Below are 19,082 nucleotides of genomic sequence, written 5' to 3' on the forward strand. Positions count from 1 at the left end.
CTTCTCGTAAACCTGTTACACGACCTTGTTCATACTCACAGAGGGGCTGATAATGGCGGCTTTTTCGTCTTAAAGGCATTCCTGACCGACATCAACTCGCCACGTCAAATTTCAAAAGTAACTACCGCTCACGACCGCTACAGCGTGTATTTAAAGCAAACCTTATTTACAGCTTCATAGCCGACCGGTGTGGCCGTGCGGTTCTAGGCGCTTCAGTCTGGAACCGCCTGACCGTTACGGTCGCAGGTTCGAATCCTGTCTCGGGCATGGATGTGTGTGATGTCCTTAGGTTAGTTAGGTTTAAGTAGTTCTAAGTTCTAGGGGACTGATGACCACAGATGTTAAGTCCCATAGTGCTCAGAGCCATTTGAACCATTTTACAGCTTCATAATGGCGCTACATACGCTTCTCCTATACTACTGGCGCTGAATTTGAACAGACATCATGAAACGTCTCTGTCGAGTCTTTTCATACATGTTTGCCTCATATGATTCAGTTACGTCTCATTTTTTCCACTGCGTAATTGCGATTTTGCTCATTAACTCTCCCAGAAAGACTGAGCAGTGGAACTGAAAGTAATTCACTATATACCCAACGTAAAATGCAAGAAAATGGTACCTTGCACTAGTATTTCAATGTACTGTATTCTAATTTTATGTTCTACGTGAAATCATGAGCCATATTTATCATGCCCCTCCGTCATGTTACCTTATGTGTGGTTCATTGTGAGTGAATGGGTGTTTTATGTATATTTTCGGGCTTATTTTGTGGTGGAAGCTAGTTGGTTGAGCTCTGCTGGGAGCAGAAGATGAGTGCCTGTCGTTTGGCAGGGTTCACAGACTCACCAACTTCGAATTCCCTACCTGTGCAAAGAGGTTCATCCGAGGTTCTTCCCTTTTGTCCCGAGACTTGTGTGTTTGTCAGGTTGGTGGCGGAAACGATCCCTCTGGTCGCTTCCGTCTCAGCCAGCGGTTGCTAGGAGCTTTGTGCAGAGCAGGCACTCTTCTCCAGGCTGTTGGTGAGTACGGTTCGCAGCTCCTAAGTAAGGCTTCTAGTACTAATGACAAAGTAGGAGGTAGTGTTAATCGCGATTTTCCTATGTTAAATTCGTTGGAATATTTAAGTCTTTCAGCCTAACTGAAACCTTACGAATTTCTGCTCGGACTGTGGTACAATTGGTTAATGGGTCATGATCGTGTTTAAAAATAGTTGTGGAGAAAATTGGCTTTGTTCGTTTGGGGCGTCGTCGTGTGGAGGATCCACTATTGAACATGATTAGGAAAAGCTAGTGAACTTATGTCTCGTGCCAAAGTGAGACAAATTGTGTGTTTTGCGTGAGTGGTTTTATTTTTTTTCTATTTTTTGTGGTTTCTTGGTGATAGTATATGCTTGTGTTCCTATTGTACTACGGGTTTGGTAAACCATGTACGTTACCGCTTCCTACCGCATACCGATAGGTTTTTCCAGTGCTAACTTAATCTGTTTTGTGCGCGTTAAATTCGTTGAAACATCGGGCTTTTGTGGATTAAGGCGAACTTTTGTAATGGTTTAATTGTTAACGGACCACGTGTACCTTGAATCATCGGAAGGTTTCTGCCATGGTGATTTAGTTTTCCGTTGTAATGACAAATTCATTTTATAGTCGTTCCCTAAGAAAAGAAACGCTTCTTGTATTTGTGCTTTCCGCTCAGATTCTGCTTTGAAACCATAAATGTGTGACCCAATTCACCACGTGGCGAACTGCGTTCTTTGCACGTGGGCGCACGGCTTCTCATCTCATGTACTTACGCTGACCAAATCTTGCAACGGAAATAAACCTCTTTGCAAATCAGTGCATGTTTGTAAAGGTGGTCGGTTATTTCTGTGATCTTTCTCTGTCGTGTGAATCTAGATTAAATGATTGAGAGGATGTTTCCAGTTTCCCCTTCCTCACCTTTTCCATTAATCACAACAGTTAAATTGTGCAATATAATTTCACTTATCGAAAATAGATTAATGTAGTTCGTGTTCAGGCACCAGCTAAGTGTACCCATAGGATATGCACGCTATTTCAAATATCTTTATTAACGAATAAATATGCCGTAAAGGATAATACTGTGGGTCCTGCTACTTCACTTGTTTCCATTGAATTCCAAATTTGAATTAATTCCAGTTCAGTCATTCTTGTATGTTAGGAAGGTCTTGGGGTGGTGGCGACCCTGTAAATTTTATTGTAAAAAAATTGTCTTTTGATGGTAGCTTAACCGCAGATATTTGCCAAGTGTGGATACAATTCGGTACTTAATATTGTTCGATTGAGTCCATTATCATCGATAAGGTTACGACGTGTAGCTTACACCTACAAACAGAAATAGCTCCCACTGTAGACCAGCGAACTAGCGGCTTACATAAGTAGCTTACAATCATCTTTCAAATTGCGATTTATTTTTTTTTTTTGCCGTTAGTGTATTTCCGGATTCAATGTGTATTTTACAAACTTTGTAATGAAATCCTCCCGTTTCGTATTGTTGTGCAACTTCAGCAATAATATGGTGCCACTCTTATACCCTTGCCATCAGAATTCTAGAAGCAAAAAAAAAAAAAGCAATCGAGTAGTAAAATGGCAAATTATTTTCTTTTAATTTTGCTGACACAGTATGCCTTGCATCGTTGGTAAAAAAATTATGAAAGTAAAATTGCGTTTAACTAATTTATTGCGCGTCAAACATACGGGGGACATTTCCCTTTCTAGTCATGTACAGTTTCATTACTCAGATTTCCTGTAACGCATGGCGCCAAATGTGTCAACTTATTTCTCTGTTGCAGGCGGCTACTACACGATTGAGCGCAAGGAGAGGAAGCTGCGACTCATTCTGATCAACACCAACCTCTACATCGGCGTGGGCGGCGCCTCCCATGGGTCCGACGACGACCCGGCGGGTCAGTGGGCGTGGCTGGAGAACACACTTCAGAAGTCGCTCAACAACAGGGAGACGGTGCGTTCCCTCACGGGCAGCGCTTCCCATCATTGTACACTGACGTGACAAAATCATGGGCTCGCGTACACGTGATATAAAACTGCAGTGCATTGACGCAGCCGTCATTTGCACTCAGATGATTCATACATATGGTTTCCGACGTCATTATCGCCGCACGATGAGAATTGTCATCATTTGAACGCGGAATGGTAGTTTGAGTAAGACACGTTGGAAATTCCATTTCGGATCTCTTTGCATAATTCAATATTCCTAGGTCGACAGTATCAAGAATGTGCATAGAATACCAGATTTCAGGCATTACCTCTCATCACACAGTGGCCAATGGACTTCACTTAACGGTTGAGAGCAGCAGCATTTGCGTAGTGTTATTAGTGCTAACAGACAAGCAACACTGCGTGAAATAACTGCAGATATCATTGTGGGACGTACGACGGAATCATCCGGTAAGACAGTGCGGCGGAATTTGGCGTTAATGGACTATGGCAGCAGACGAACGACGCGAGTTCCTTTGCTGACAACACGACATAGCCTGCAAAGCCTCTCCTGGGCTCTTGGCCATATGGGTTTGATCCTAGGCTGGAAAACCGTGACCTGGTCAGATGAGTCCCTGTTTCCATTGTCAAGAGCTGATGGTAGGGTTCGAGTGCGGCGCAGACCGCACGAAGCCATGGACACAATTGTCAACAGTGTACTGTACAATTTGGTGATGGCGCCATATATGTTCGGGCTATGATTACATGAAATGGACTGGGTCTCCTGGTCCAACTGAACCTATCATTGACTGAAAATTATTATGTTCGGCTACTTGGAGCCATTAATGGACTTCATGAACCCAAACAATGGTGGAAAGTTTATGGGTAACAATGCGTCGCGTCAGCAGGTCATGATTGTTCGCGATTAGTCTGAAGAACATTCTGGCCAGTTCGAGAGACTGACTTGACGACCCATATCACCAGACATGAATTCCATCGAACATTTATGGGACATAATCGAGAGATTAGTTCGTGCACAAAATGTAGCATGGAGAACACTTTCGCAATCATGAACGGCTATAGAGGGAACATGGCTCAATATTTATGCAGGCAACTTCCGTCGATTTGTGGAGTCCACGTCATGTCGAGCTGCTACACTGCATGGGGCTAAAGGAGATCTCCCATGACTTTTGTCACCTCGGTGTAGTGATGGAAATATATTATATATAATTTTATTTTTTTCATTTTACGATTAATCATTGTAACCAATTTTGTATTGGTTCAAACGTTGTGGCTTCGTAAGTCCTATCATTAGAAAAATTTTTGGGCTAAAGATCTTATACACCAACCAAATACAGTATCGAACGCTCTCAGGCATACAGAACAGAAGCATGCAGTACCTACATGATAATCACTGTGATTTTATACCTTTACTCGCAAAGAAAGTCATTCTTAATGTTTGAACATAAGCTGCTGGAAGCTAAACAAATCTTCAATTCTACTCCGGTACAAACCATAAAGATTTTGTACCAATTCTGGGAATTGTCATTGCATGGTGAATTTGCTATTTCACTCTCGTTCACATCGTATAAATCATTTCCATCGTTGCTTGAAACAGCTGTAAAGGCAGGCATGTTGCAGAGATAAGGTTATCTACGAGTAAAACAGGTTCATTTTCATTCAAAATTAGCTTTCATTTTAGTGTGATCAAGTGGCCGGTTTAAAACTCTCGTCATCTAGGTAAACGCATGGAAGAAGCTGATACAAAACCAGGACTACAATCGATTGCAGATAAGCAGATGCAAATATTAGGAGGTATAGATTGACGACTAATTTTAGAAAACGTAAATCTCAGACCTGAAAAAACAGGCAAGCTTAGCGCATATTCTATAACGATTTTACAATAACAACTGTATCTTTAATGTTTTCTTTTTCTTGTTGTCCTTCATTCTCTGGACTCATATTAAGCTCATTAGTCACTTTCGTGGCAGGGTTTTTCTTCATTAAAAGATACAGTCTTCTGCGATAGGCTCTTTTCCCTTAACAGTTGGCTTTATTTTCTTCCATATTTGTGGTGCAACATCTCTGTTTAGTGAGACTGGATGTAGTAATTGTAGAGAGCAGAGTCGGTTTGAAAATAAACTCACGCGTGCATCAGCAGAGATGGCAATTACATAGTGGCATCGGTGAAAATCGATGATCTTCTATACGAAGGTAGATCAGACCACTGGCTTACTAACGGCCCCATTACGTGACAGAGAGTTTATTCAAGTCTTCACGCCTCCAGAGATCTACTAACACTACGTCACACAATTTTTATCTTTGGGAATTAAATGCTATTTTCAGATTGATTATATCTGAAAAGTTAGTAAAATTTCAATCATTTATGTCAACCTTTGTTTTTGTTAGCAGGAATTTGTTACTTCTGAAATTAATTTATTTTTATTTACAACACTATCTAGTTCTCGTAAAGTAATTTTAAGTACGTAACCTCTCTATGCCACGATAGTTATCATCTTGGTTACTAATTTTGTCAAACTTAATTTTCTATGAATTCTTTTTTTAAGACTTCATTCTGATAAACACATCCTTAGAGGTATCGAAACCTAGGTCAGTGTACCAAACAGTTATTTCCAATCGGTCGGCTGTGTGATTCCTCTACAGAAACTTTTACACGGTTGCTGAGAGGCATCCGTGTTAAAACTGTGAGATTCACCTGTTTTATCGAACTCACTGTCGCGAATTAGCCCCAAAATATAGGCTCCCATCATACATTCGTTATACTGTCCCTGGTAGCGGTGTTAAAATTGCAGCATGTCCTGATGGAAGCGCACCTCTTATTCCTCCAAGTTAAGGACCCATAGTGTCCTCAGAGGTATGAAGATGAGCATCAAGCACACGGACCTTCAGGAACATTCTATAACCCACAGTAATGTAGTTCACACAAAGTTCTGGATCAGTTGCTCACAGGTCTAGGTATTTTTATTGCTCAGAAAGCCCTGAACCACTGCAACAAAGCTGGTCCAAGCAGCTTTCCTCTTCTTATCAAGCAACTGTGGAATTTTGTTGCATTGTAATTCTTTAACCTTTGCCTCGGATGCCTCGTAGAACTTTTTAAAGAAGATTTCAAAGCATTTGAATCCTGCAAAATTTTTATGTAGAGCTCGTACAAACTGCTTCAAAAGCGCCAGATTTACGTGAAGTGGTTCCGAATTAAGATTACATGTCCCCTCGGAAAAATCAGTCCTATGAGGCCAAATTAGCTTGTTGCAGTGCAGGGGGACTTGGGAAAGAATTTTAACATGTGGCAGCCCTGTTAGAAACTGTGATGAATTAATATTTTTGACATATTACACTTGGTAAAAGCACCTAGGAAACTCGTTAGGCCCCCCATGACTGCAAACCCATACTCTTCAGTAGAGGGCTATTGGGAAATTAAGGTCCAATCGGACACGAAATGGAAACCACAGGGAAAATCCTAAGAGGCTTTGCACAGATGTATTGGTAAGTGTCTCTGGCATGTTTATCGACCGAGTTACATCGCTCTTTCCACTTCTGCATGCACGGTGCACAGGTAAACAAGCCAAGAAAATAGTGTCTCCCGCCAAATATGGGAGGGTTAGCCATGATTTCATGCAGCCCACATAACGTAACTGTCATGCATTTCCTTCTTCATGACAATTTTCTTCAGCATGCTGCAAGGGCAATGTGACCGCTGCTGCATTGTTTTTGATGAGAAGTCGTTCATCGTCCACCATATAGCACAGACGTGGCTACCTGTGATTGTCTGTCTGCTCACACTAATCGCTGACTACGAAGACAACGTTTTGGCAGGCACTTAGCTGCAGACCAGCGTAGAGATCTAGCGGAAAAGACAGGCGGCTGCCTTCTATGACGAGGATATTGGAAAGTTGGTTCAACGCTACGACCAAATTTTAAGTCGAAGGGAAGAATTTAGAGAAGTAGCTGGAAGGTGTAGGTAACTGTTGCAAGTACAACATTATTGATATTCACAGTGGTTTCCATTACACGACCGACCGGACCTTACTTTCCAAATGGCCCACGTACATCAGTCGTAGTTCTAGATCTTAATATCTCCATACTTCTCTTTGAGATGCACTGAGTGAGGCATAGGAAGAGATGGATAGTTGTTCTCATTTTGTACTTTTACAGATTTGAGGCTCTATGATGAGTTGTCCATGAGGAGCACTACTCATTTGGATTCAATATGATTCCAGTTACGTCAAATAGACTGCTTATCTTTATTCCATATTTCTAAATTTCCAGATGGCTTTTGACACCGAACCTCACGAACAGCTTGTAATCTAGTTGTTTGCCTATGGAATGTCATCTCAGTTATGTGACTGTATCGGTGAATTCCGGTCAGAGAGGTCACAGTTCGCAGTAACGGCCGGAAAGTAATCGAGTAACACAGAAGTGAAAACTGCCGTTTCCCAAGGTGGTGTTCCTTATCTATCTGTTCCTTGTCTAAAGAAACGATGTAGCAGACAATCTGAGCAGCCGTCTCGGGTTGTTTGCTGATGACGTCGTTTATCGTCTAGTAAAGTCACTAGACGATCAAAACAAATGGCAAAACTAATTAGAAAAGATATTTGTTTGGTGCGAAAGTTGGCAGTTGACCCAAAATAATGGGAAGTGTGGGTTCATCCACATGAGCCCTAAAATGAATTCCTCAGACTCTGGTTACACGATAAATCAGTCTAATCTAAAGGCTGAAAAATTAAGTAAATACATAGGAACAACAATTACGAGCTACTTAAATTGAAAAGAACATACATAAAATGTTGTAGGGAAGGCGAACCAAAGACAGAGTTTTATTGGCAGAACAATTAGAAGCGCAACAGTTCTACTAGAAACGCTGCCTACACTACTATTGTCCATTCTCTTTTGGAGTACTTCTGCTCGATGTGGGATCCTTGCCAGATAGGACTAATGGAATCCATCTCGAAAGTTCAGAGAAAGACATCACGCATTGTATTATCGAGAAATAGGGGAGAAAATGTCAAGAACATGACAAAGGGTTGCGGAATCTTCTGATGAAATTTCAATTTCTCCTACGAGTGGGAGAATATTTTGTGGACGCCAAATTACATAGACAGAAACGATCATTATAATAAAATTAGGGAATCAGAGGTCGTACGGAAAGATATAGGTGTTTGTTTCTTCTTCGCGCTGTTCTAGAGTGGATTATTAGAGAATTATTTTGAATGTGGTTCGATGAATCCCCTACCAGGCACTTAACTGTGATTTTTAGAGAACTCATGCAGATGTAGATGAATTTCATGATAAATTCAGAGACCATTTTGTTAGAAGGAAAAAAAGTGGAGAAAATTTCCTAACGCTTTCTCTTAGCTGCGATTTTGCACTTGTATCTAACAGTTCCCATCGCTTCGTTGGTTCAATCTTCATATCAAAAGCTCGGCAGTTGACTAGGTCAGACCTAGGACTCTGACCAAATCATTTATATCGTTTTAGATGTAAAAGTACTGATTCCCCTCCACTACGAAGTCGGGATCTGCAATGTTCACATGATCTGACTGTCTATTCTCTTCTGAATCAGAATCCCGATGTTTCTTCTCAACACAAGGACCAACAAAAGTTAAAATTTGTAATGTAGTGGAATGTAAAAATATAACGAAAATCGACAACAATGCGATACAGGTTAATTAATAAATTCAAATTACACCTGTTTACGCTTAAGTGACAAAAGTCATGCGTAGTGGGACAAGGCCAGTGTCGCCCCACTCTCCATTGTTGCCAAATGTACTCAAGATGGCAGTGATGACATAGCCAAAGATGGTGGCATGTAGACTTTCTACATCTACATCTACATTTATACTCCGCAAGCCACCCAACGGTGTGTGGCGGAGGGCACTTTACGTGCCACTGTCATTATCTCCCTTTCCTGTTCCAGTCGCGTATGGTTCGCGGGAAGAACGACTGTCTGAAAGCCTCTGTGCGCGCTCTAATCTCTCTAATTTTACATTCGTGATCTCCTCGGGAGGTATAAGTAGGGGGAAGCAATATATTCGATACCTCATCCAGAAACGCACCCTCTCGAAACCTGGCGAGCAAGCTACACCGCGATGCAGAGCGCCTCTCTTGCAGGGTCTGCCACTTGAGTTTGTTAAACATCTCCGTAATTGAATCTCAACCTGGTACCCACCTTACCAACAATTAATTTTATATGATCATTCCACTTCAAATCGTTCCGCACGCATACTCCCAGATATTTTACAGAAGTAACTGCTACCAGTGTTTGTTCCGCTATCATATAATCATACAATAAAGGATCCTTCTTTCTATGTATTCGCAATACATAACATTTGTCTATGTTAAGGGTCAGTTGCCACTCCCTGCACCAAGTGCCTATCCGCTGCAGATCTTCCTGCATTTCGCTACAATTTTCTAATGCTGCAACTTCTCTGTATACTACAGCATCATCCGCAAAAAGCCGCATGGAACTTCCGACTCTATCTACTAGGTCATTTATATATATTGTGAAAAGCAATGGTCCCATAACACTCCCCTGTGGCACGCCAGAGGTTACTTTAACGTCTGTAGATGTCTCTCCATTGAGAACAACATGCTGTGTTCTGTTTGCTAAAAACTCTTCAATCCAGCCACACAGCTGGTCTGATATTCCGTAGGCTCTTACTTTGTTTATCAGGCGACAGTGCGGAACTGTATCGAACGCAACAGTGCATGAAGTGCATGAAGTGCATGAAGTCATCCAAGATGGCGGATTTTGATGGGGAAATAGGGCAACTGGGCTATGTCCACAAACCTAACCCTCCTGAAAATGGCGGGAAATTTGAATTTTCACGGGAAAATAGGCCAATTCGGCTATGTCCACTAACCCAACCCTCTAGAAAGAATTGGTGCGAAATTCAAATTCCAACAGGATAATGCCTGCTAAACTGTACTTGTATTCATTATTTTTCATTACCATTTATTATCATTCATTGTCATTTATTATTATTATTTATACAATGCACTTATGCTCACTGCGAGGTCCAGAGTCCAACTGTGTTAGTTCATACCCCTGCCACCAGAGAATACCATCGTGACGTTATTCAAGATGGCGGATTTTGGCGGGAAGAAAGCCAGTTGGGCTACCTCCACTAACCTAATCCCCAGACAATTGGCGCGAAATTTGAATTTTGGCGGGAAAATAGGTCAATTGTGCTACATCCACTAACCTAACCCTCCAGAAAAAATCTGCGCTAAAATCAAATTCCTACATGATAATGGCTGCCAAAACTGTAATATTCTTTATTATTATTAGCTATTATTCATTATCATTTGTTATCAATCATTATTATTTATTATTATGACCGGCCAGGGTTGCCGAGCGGTTCTAGGCGCTACAGTCTGGAACCGCGCTAACGCTATGGTCGCAGGTTCGAATCCTGCCTTGGGCATTGATGTATGTGATGTCGTTAGGTTAGTTAGGTTTACGTAGTTCTAAGTTCTAAGGGACTGATGACCTCAGAAGTTAAGTCCCATAGTGCTCAAAGCCATTTGAACCATTATTATTATTGGCCTACCATCACTAGAAAATTGCACCAAATTCAAATGCTAACAGGATAATGGCTGCAAAAACCGTGCTTGTCTTTATTATTATTCGTTATTATCGATTATCATTTATTACAATTTATTATCATTTATTATTATTATTATTTATTGTTATTATTCGCCAACCTCCGCTAGTAAATTGCGCCATATTCAAATTCCAACACGATAATGTCTCGAGAACTGTATTTCTGTTTATTATTATTATCATTTATTATTTATTCAAGATGTCAGATTTCGGTGGGAAGAAAGCCATTTGCGTTACATCCATAACAAAAAACCTGTCACTAGTTCAAATTCCAACAACATAATCGATCACACATACAGAAAACAGAGCAACCGCTCTCCAAATGTGGAGGTGACTGGATATGCCTGTGTTACATTTACAGGCAATTTTAGAACACAGAACGGTAGGTTATGTTGTGGTCGCATGGATGGATCTTGTTCAAATGTTCAAATGGCTGTGAAATCTTATGGGACTTAACTGCTAAGGTCATCAGTCCCTAAGCTTACACACTACTTAACCTAAATTATTCTAAGGACAAACACACACACCCAGGACTCGAACCTCCCCTGGGACCAGCCGCACAGTCCATGACTGCAGCGCCTAAGACCGCTCGGTTAATCCGGCGTGGCGTGGATGTTTTTGACATAAAATCGAAACAAATGCGAAAACAAATTAGGGCATAGGTATAAACTAACCTAATGTACACCGAAATGCGGTGAAAATGAGGGAGTACTTGCTTATCTTCTGCTATGCACAGAGCAACTTGTACATGGAGTCAAGTATACGGCAATAAGAGGAACGTGGGAAAATGATGAAATTGAAGCGAGCGGTATCAGGAAGGTAGTCAATTTTTTCCCTTTGAGTTCGTATTATAGTGTATGTCTATTGAGGTAGCAGTGATACACACGAGCTGACCACTGTATTTGATGCTTTTCGGGAGGACACAGAAACATTCACGTCTAAACGTACTTGCATCTGCATTAAAGGATAACAGAGAGTGTACGGGATGATCGATTGAGATAGAGCTGTAACTAGGTACGATTTAAACGATGACTGATTTATTCTAGAGAAGGACAAGTTGCTGAAGGTCAATTTTTTTCCAGTGTTCTATCTGGATGCATTAGTTACGTGATATAGCCTGTGTTCTATTTGTATACAACTATGTGTTCCATATGTGGTTTGAAGCAATGTCTACATTGGAATCGTTAACTGTGAACCCATTGGTCATCAGAGGACTTCCATCTCATGTGTGATAAAACTTGACCCATTCCTCTAAACGCACTTTGATTTACGCGATCCCCACCCTGTCGCATCCTTGGTGTAGAATCGAGACTTCAGGGTCTTAACCAAGTTAGCTGTGGGTGCTTGAAGGGCGCTGCAATCCTTGTGTACACATATACCAGACAGATGGGCTCTTAACAGAGTTGGTGCCGGAATTACTTGTAATTTGCACACGCATCTGTTTACTTGTAGGATGTACGGCCCGCTACTATCATTTTTATATAGATCTGATGGAGTAATAGTATAATATCTGATTCGGAATCGGATGTGATCGGTGGGCACTACATGTGTCTGCAGGGCTATATTGTGCTCGTATCGTACAAGGCAAATGTTTTACGATTGGGGAAAGATAGCTCAGCGTAGGGGAACCGGGAAGAATGATGTATGTCTGACAGGACGGAAAAGTAGGCGATCTAAGATTGTCGCCCGTTTTTAAGTTTTCTAGTTCAAAAATGGTTCAAGTGGCTCTCAGCACTATGGGACTCAACTTCTTAGGTCATCAGTACCCGAGAACTTAGAACTAATTAAACCTAACTAACCTAAGGACATCACACACATCCATGCCCGAGGCATTCCAGACTGTAGCGCGTAGAACCGCACGGCCACTCCGGCCGGCTAAGTTTTCTAGTCTTAGGAGTGCACGTTTTTATGTTCTCTCTCTCTCTCTCTCCCCTCTCTCTCTCTCTCTCTCTCTCTCTCTATCTCTTACCAGAACCTTCAAGACATCGATCCTAAACTCTAGAACGATACTTTACACATGATAGATTGGATGATTTACGTAAAACTGTGTCGAGCTACGTTGAATATACACTCCTGGAAATGGAAAAAAGAGCACATTGACACCGGTGTGTCAGACCCACCATACTTGCTCCGGACACTGCGAGAGGGCTGTACAAGCAATGATCACACGCACGGCACAGCGGACACACCAGGACCCACGGTGTTGGCCGTCGAATGGCGCTAGCTGCGCAGCATTTGTGCACCGCCGCCGTCAGTGTCAGCCAGTTTGCCGTGGCATACTGAGCTCCATCACAGTCTTTAACACTGGTAGCATGCCGCGACAGCGTGGACGTGAACCGTATGTGCAGTTGACGGACTTCGAGCGAGGGCGTATAGTGGGCATGCGGGAGGCCGGGTGGACGTACCGCCAAATTGCTCAACACGTGGGGCGTGAGGTCTCCACAGTACATCGATGTTGTCGCCAGTGGTCGGCGGAAGGTGCACGTGCCCGTCGACCTGCGACCGGACCGCAGCGACGCACGGATGCACGCCAAGACCGTAGGATCCTACGCAGTGCCGTAGGGGACCGCACCGCCACTTCCCAGCAAATTAGGGACACTGTTGCTCCTGGGGTATCGGCGAGGACCATTCGCAACCGTCTCCATGAAGCTGGGCTACGGTCCCGCACACCGTTAGGCCGTCTTCCGCTCACGCCCCAACATCGTGCAGCCCGCCTCCAGTGGTGTCGCGACAGGCGTGAATGGAGGGACGAATGGAGACGTGTCGTCTTCAGCGATGAGAGTCGCTTCTGCCTTGGTGCCAATGATGGTCGTATGCGTGTTTGGCACCGTGCAGGTGAGCGCCACAATCAGGACTGCATACGACCGAGGCACACAGGGCCAACACCCGGCATCATGGTGTGGGGAGCGATCTCCTACACTGGCCGTACACCACTGGTGATCGTCGAGGGGAAACTGAATAGTGCACGGTACATCCAAACCGTCATCGAACCCATCGTTCTACCATTCCTAGACCGGCAAGGGAACTTGCTGTTCCAACAGGACAATGCACGTCCGCATGTATCCCGTGCCACCCAACGTGCTCTAGAAGGTGTAAGTCAACTACCCTGGCCAGCAAGATCTCCGGATCTGTCCCTCATTGAGCATGTTTGGGACTGGATGAAGCGTCGTCTCACGCGGTCTGCACGTCCAGCACGAACGCTGGTCCAACTGAGGCGCCAGGTGGAAATGGCATGGCAAGCCGTTCCACAGGACTACATCCAGCATCTCTACGATCGTCTCCATGGGAGAATAGCAGCCTGCATTGCTGCGAAAGTTGGATATACACTGTACTAGTGCCGACATTGTGCATGCTCTGTTGCCTGTGTCTATGTGCCTGTGGTTCTGTCAGTGTGATCATGTGATGTATCTGACCCCAGGAATGTGTCAATAAAGTTTCCCCTTCCTGGGACAATGAATTCACGGTGTTCTTAATTCAATTTCCAGGAGTGTAAATATCACTCGGTTCTTGTTCTACTTAACTGTATGCTATTACATTAAGGTACTTTGAAATCTGTTAGTATATATCAATATGGTGTGATAAGCTCCAAGACTTGTCCAAGAGAAATGTGGTGCACTTGGAGGGGTTAGGACTAGGACAGCTCTGTTCAGTCAAGGGAGATGGAGTGTAGCTGTATTCGTCTGATCAGTTAAGGATTAATTGGGTAGCAATGTTGCAGGGTTGGTTGGTCAATACCCAGGTGAGGATTGTCTTTTAACATAAGATGGTGAGATTGTTCTGTGACCGCCATACGCAGAGAGATTGAGCGAGTACTATGTTTGAGGTGTTAGAAATATGTATAGCGTTGCCTTGTATACTTTGATTGTTTTTATGAGTTAGAGAATTAAGTGTGAATGTACATACTGAGCAGTCATCTATCAATACTCGAAAATGATACTTGAAAGTAGAGGAGGTATGGCTTAGCTATGTTACTGAAATTAGGACAACATGCTGTCACATGATTGGCCAGTGTTGGACTTGCTGTAAAATTTTTCGCGATATCAGCTGTGATGGATGATGTTACAGTAGATCGGTGGTGTCTTCTCTATCCCAACCATGCATTGGGTACCACATAATGATTGAGTGACAATGCTTGTTTGCATTGGGGAACAAATTTTGGTTGATGGACCGCAACTTCTGGGGTTGCTAGCACCGAAAACTGTGATCCGGTACTTGTGTGCAAAATGAGCAATCACTAGAAATGGAACGCAGAGTTATCAACTATTTGGTCACTGTGACATATGGGTTTAAATGTAGAGGCCGTCAATCACTTTTGGGGAGGGGGGGGGGGGTAGTTTGGAAAGTCGCCACAACGCCACCAAGCTCTTCTAGTTTCCTTGTATATTAGTTGTCCTTTATTTAAAATCATTCTGTGTTACGCTATTGACCGTAAGAATATGATTTGAAAGGTGCAACGTATAGTTTCCTGGGCGAGGCCATGCATCAGTCCGTGTTAATGTCTATTTAGAATGAGACACGGACTTCGAAGTCGCAGCAGAAAGATGAAATGTTCAGCAGTGTGCAAAAGTGTGATAGAAAACAGTGTTTGTACAAGGGTCAGAGGTAGCTTCTCATTCGCTTAGAGTATGGGTGATAAAACTTTAAAGTGTTTCCCTGCAGCGTCTGTATATTTAATATGATCTTGTCCACATAGACAGCAGTAGTTTGAGTTGTTGGAGTTGTTGACCTGTTAGAAATTCTTGGATGGCCGCACTCTGAGTTATTCGGCGACAGTAATGTGAATTCCATTTGTCCACACTGGAGGTGGATCGCATTGGTGCCTTCGTGACTTGTAAATATGATGAGCTTTTATAGTTGGTAATTTTTTTTTCACTGTTTGAAGGTAGAGAATAAAGATGATAGGATGTTGAGGATCTGTTGTATCTAGTTTGGGACGTACAACATTGAGCGCATTTCCGGCGAATGGTCAAAACAAGGTCCTGTTGCAGTAACTGAGGTCGTTCTGTTTCTAGACAGGTTGCAGAAGGTATGGATATGCCTTTCTCTGAATTAAATTGCAGACATCAGATACGCAAAGATGTGGAAATGGGATCAGCTGAACGATGTGCAGGGTGTGACTAAAGCCAAGTTGGAATTTTACTGTAGCATGCAGGTTCGGGAAAGGTGACATATTTTGCACTGGGTGCCACCACCTTGAATAACGGTAATTGCATAATCAACTGACGTGATGACAGAGCACTCTGGTGGTTGTGATAGGAGCTAAACAGAGTTGAACTTGGATCAATTTTTGTTAGGTAAACGAATTTTATGATCTTCCACCAATATTCAAACCCTCCACCAAAATCGGACATCTTGAATGAAGCCCTCTGCTGGTGGTGATGTGTACTAACCCAGTTGGACTCCGGGCCTCGTGGCGAATACCGCACATGATATAAATAATAATAAATGATAATAAATAATAATAAATTATCATGTTAATAAATGATAGTAAATAACGGGAGCAGCTGTCCGAATGCAGAGACCTGTTGCAGTGTAACGATCTGTAAGGGTTAACTTACCGAATAGCAAAGTAGTAGTATGTCTTGGGTGGCTTTAGTGATCATGTCAGAATTTGAGAACATGATCGATTTGGGTTGGAGTGTTATTTGATGGGATGTTGTTTGTTTGGTTGACTACTTTTGGTTATTTGCTGCCTTTATTTAGTTGAGTGAAGATCGTTTGGGTGAGTTGGATACACACTTGTCTGTTCTCTTGACCTGGGGCAGACCTTAGTTGACGTGTAAATTATAGCGAAGATCTCAAATACACTCCTGGAAATTGAAATAAGAACACCGTGAATTCATTGTCCCAGGAAGGGGAACTTTATTGACACATTCCTGGGGTCAGATACATCACATGATCACACTGACAGAACCACAGGCACATAGACACAGGCAACAGAGCATGCACAATGTCGGCACTAGTACAGTGTATATCCACCTTTCGCAGCAATGCAGGCTGCTATTCTCCCATGGAGACGATCGTAGAGATGCTGGACGTAGTTCTGTGGAACGGCTTGCCATGCCATTTCCACCTGGCGCCTCAGTTGGACCAGCGTTCGTGCTGGACGTGTAGACCGCGTGAGACGACGCTTCATCCAGTCCCAAACATGCTCAATGGGGGACAGATCCGGAGATCTTGCTGGCCAGGGTAGTTGACTTACACCTTCTAGAGCACGTTGGGTGGCACGGGATACATGCGGACGTGCATCATTGGCACCAAGGCAGAAGCAACTCTCATCGCTGAAGACGACACGTCTCCATTCGTCCATCCATTCACGCCTGTCGCGACACCACTGGAGGCGGGCTGTACGATGTTGGGGCGTGAGCGGAAGACGGCCTAATGGTGTGCGGGACCGTAGCCCAGATTCATGGAGACGGTTGCGAATGGTCCTCGCCGATACCCCAGGAGCAACAGTGTCCCTAATTTGCTGGGAAGTGGCGGTGCGGTCCCCTACGGCACTGCGTAGGATCCTACGGTCTTGGCGTGCATCCGTGCGTCGCAGCTGTCCGGTCCCAGGTCGACGGGCACGTGCACCTTCCGCCGACCACTGGCGACAACATCGATGTACTGTGGAGACCTCACGCCCCACGTGTTGAGCAATTCGGCGGTACGTCCACCCGGCCTCCCGCATGCCCACTATACGCCCTCGCTCAAAGTCCGTCAACTGCACATACAGTTCACGTCCACGCTGTCGCGGCATGCTACCAGTGTTAAAGACTGCGATGGAGCTCCGTATGCCACGGCAAACTGGCTGACACTGACGGCGGCGGTGCACAAATGCTGCGCAGCTAGCGCTATTCGACGGCCAACACCGCGGTTCCTGGTGTGTCCGCTGTGCCGTGCGTGTGATCATTGCTTGTGCAGCTCTCTCGCAGTGTCCGGAGCAAGTATGGTGGGTCTGACACACCGGTGTCAATGTGTTCTTTTTTCCATTTCCAGGAGTGTATGTTACATGACTGAGAATGGTATTCGAGAGTGGATGATATTGAGAAGTACAGCTAATATGGTGTAATATTATGGAGAAAGTACATGTGTTCTGGCAGTCTATGAGTCTAAGGATGACGTCAACAGCTTCGGTATTCGAGAGTGGGAATATCATTTTTTGGTCTGCTTGTTACTAGTTACTCAGTGGTTTACAGAATGCTGTAATTCGAAAAGTTTTTGTGTGTTTTTGTAGTCTATGAGTCTGGAGATGTTTGTAGAAAACGCAAGCAGGCAAGGAAGAAGAGACATTAACACATTTGTGTTGAAAGGAGGCGATCGCCGAATTTGTGGAACAGTTCTGAGAGGTACTTCAGTCCGTTGATGTAGGAGCGCTGATTACCACTGAGTGTCGCATGTGTAGAAGGAAAAAGCAGGTTCACAGTGCTGCCTTAGGAATGGAGAGCATTGGGGCATATAGTCCGTATTCTAAAATTACTGTGGCTTACATTGTGTAGGCTTTGTATATATTGGATTGTGAAGTTACTATTGCTATGACCATGTGTGTGTGTGTGTGTGTGTGTGTGTGTGTGTGTGCGTGTGTGCGTGTATAGCTTGAGGGGGCTGTGGAAGTAATTTAGCAATCTCTGTAAAAGTAAGCACAGAAAGACTCAGAAAGAAAAGCAGGATCGTACTTCCTTAATGGAGCCTTAGGAAATTAGGCTGGTAAATTCGATAAGAAGGAATAAGAATGATTAATCAGCTGTGCTGGGATATAGGAGGGTTGAGAACATTTGCATATGTTCGTAGGATGTGGACTATTTCATACATGTGACCGATTATGGTATTGGAATTTGAACTTGTGACAAATTTTTTGTTATGGATGAATCGAACATCTTGAATAAATAATAAATGATAATAATAATAATAATAATAATAATAATAAGTACAGTTTTCGAGACATTATCATGTTGGAATTTGAATGTGGCGCAATTTTCTAGTGGAGGTAGGCCAATAATAATCAATAATAATAATGACAAGCACAGTTTTTGCAGCCATTATCCTGTTGGAATTTCAATTTGGCGCAATTTTCTAGTGGTGGTAGGCCAATAATAATAAATAATAATAAAAGATAATGAATTATAATAAATGATAATGAATAAAAATGAATAATAATAAAGACAAGTATGGTTTTTGCAGCCATTATCGTGTTGGAATTTGAATTTGGCGCAAATTTTTTCTGGAGGGTTAGGTTAGTGAATATAGCACAATTGACATATCTTTCCGCCAAAATTCAAATTTTGTGCCAATCGTCTGGCGGTTAGGTTAGTGGGGGTAGCCCAATTGGCTTTTTCCCCACCAAAATCCGCCATCTTGAATGATGTCACATTGGCACTCTCTGGTGGCAGGCGTATGAACTAACACAATTGGTAACTGGACCTCGTAGCAAATACAAGTGCATTGTATAAATAATAATAATAAATAATAATGAATGATTTTAAATGATAATGTATAATAATAAATAGTAATAAATGATAATGAATA

General features: G+C 43.0%; 1 protein-coding gene across 1 annotated transcript in view; it reads left to right on the forward strand.

The window, feature by feature from the left end:
- The window catches only part of LOC126122489 (acid sphingomyelinase-like phosphodiesterase 3a), a 538,383-nt gene that overhangs the window by 419,053 nt on the left and 100,248 nt on the right, over positions 1–19,082 (forward strand). Inside the window, exon 6 of the mRNA XM_049915090.1 lies at positions 2,806–2,975. Within this exon, the coding sequence (XP_049771047.1) occupies positions 2,806–2,975 (170 nt within the window). The remainder of the gene's footprint in view (positions 1–2,805; positions 2,976–19,082) is intronic.

Source organism: Schistocerca cancellata, chromosome 1 (genome assembly GCF_023864275.1).
Source record: "Schistocerca cancellata isolate TAMUIC-IGC-003103 chromosome 1, iqSchCanc2.1, whole genome shotgun sequence".
NCBI lineage: Eukaryota > Metazoa > Arthropoda > Insecta > Orthoptera > Acrididae > Schistocerca > Schistocerca cancellata.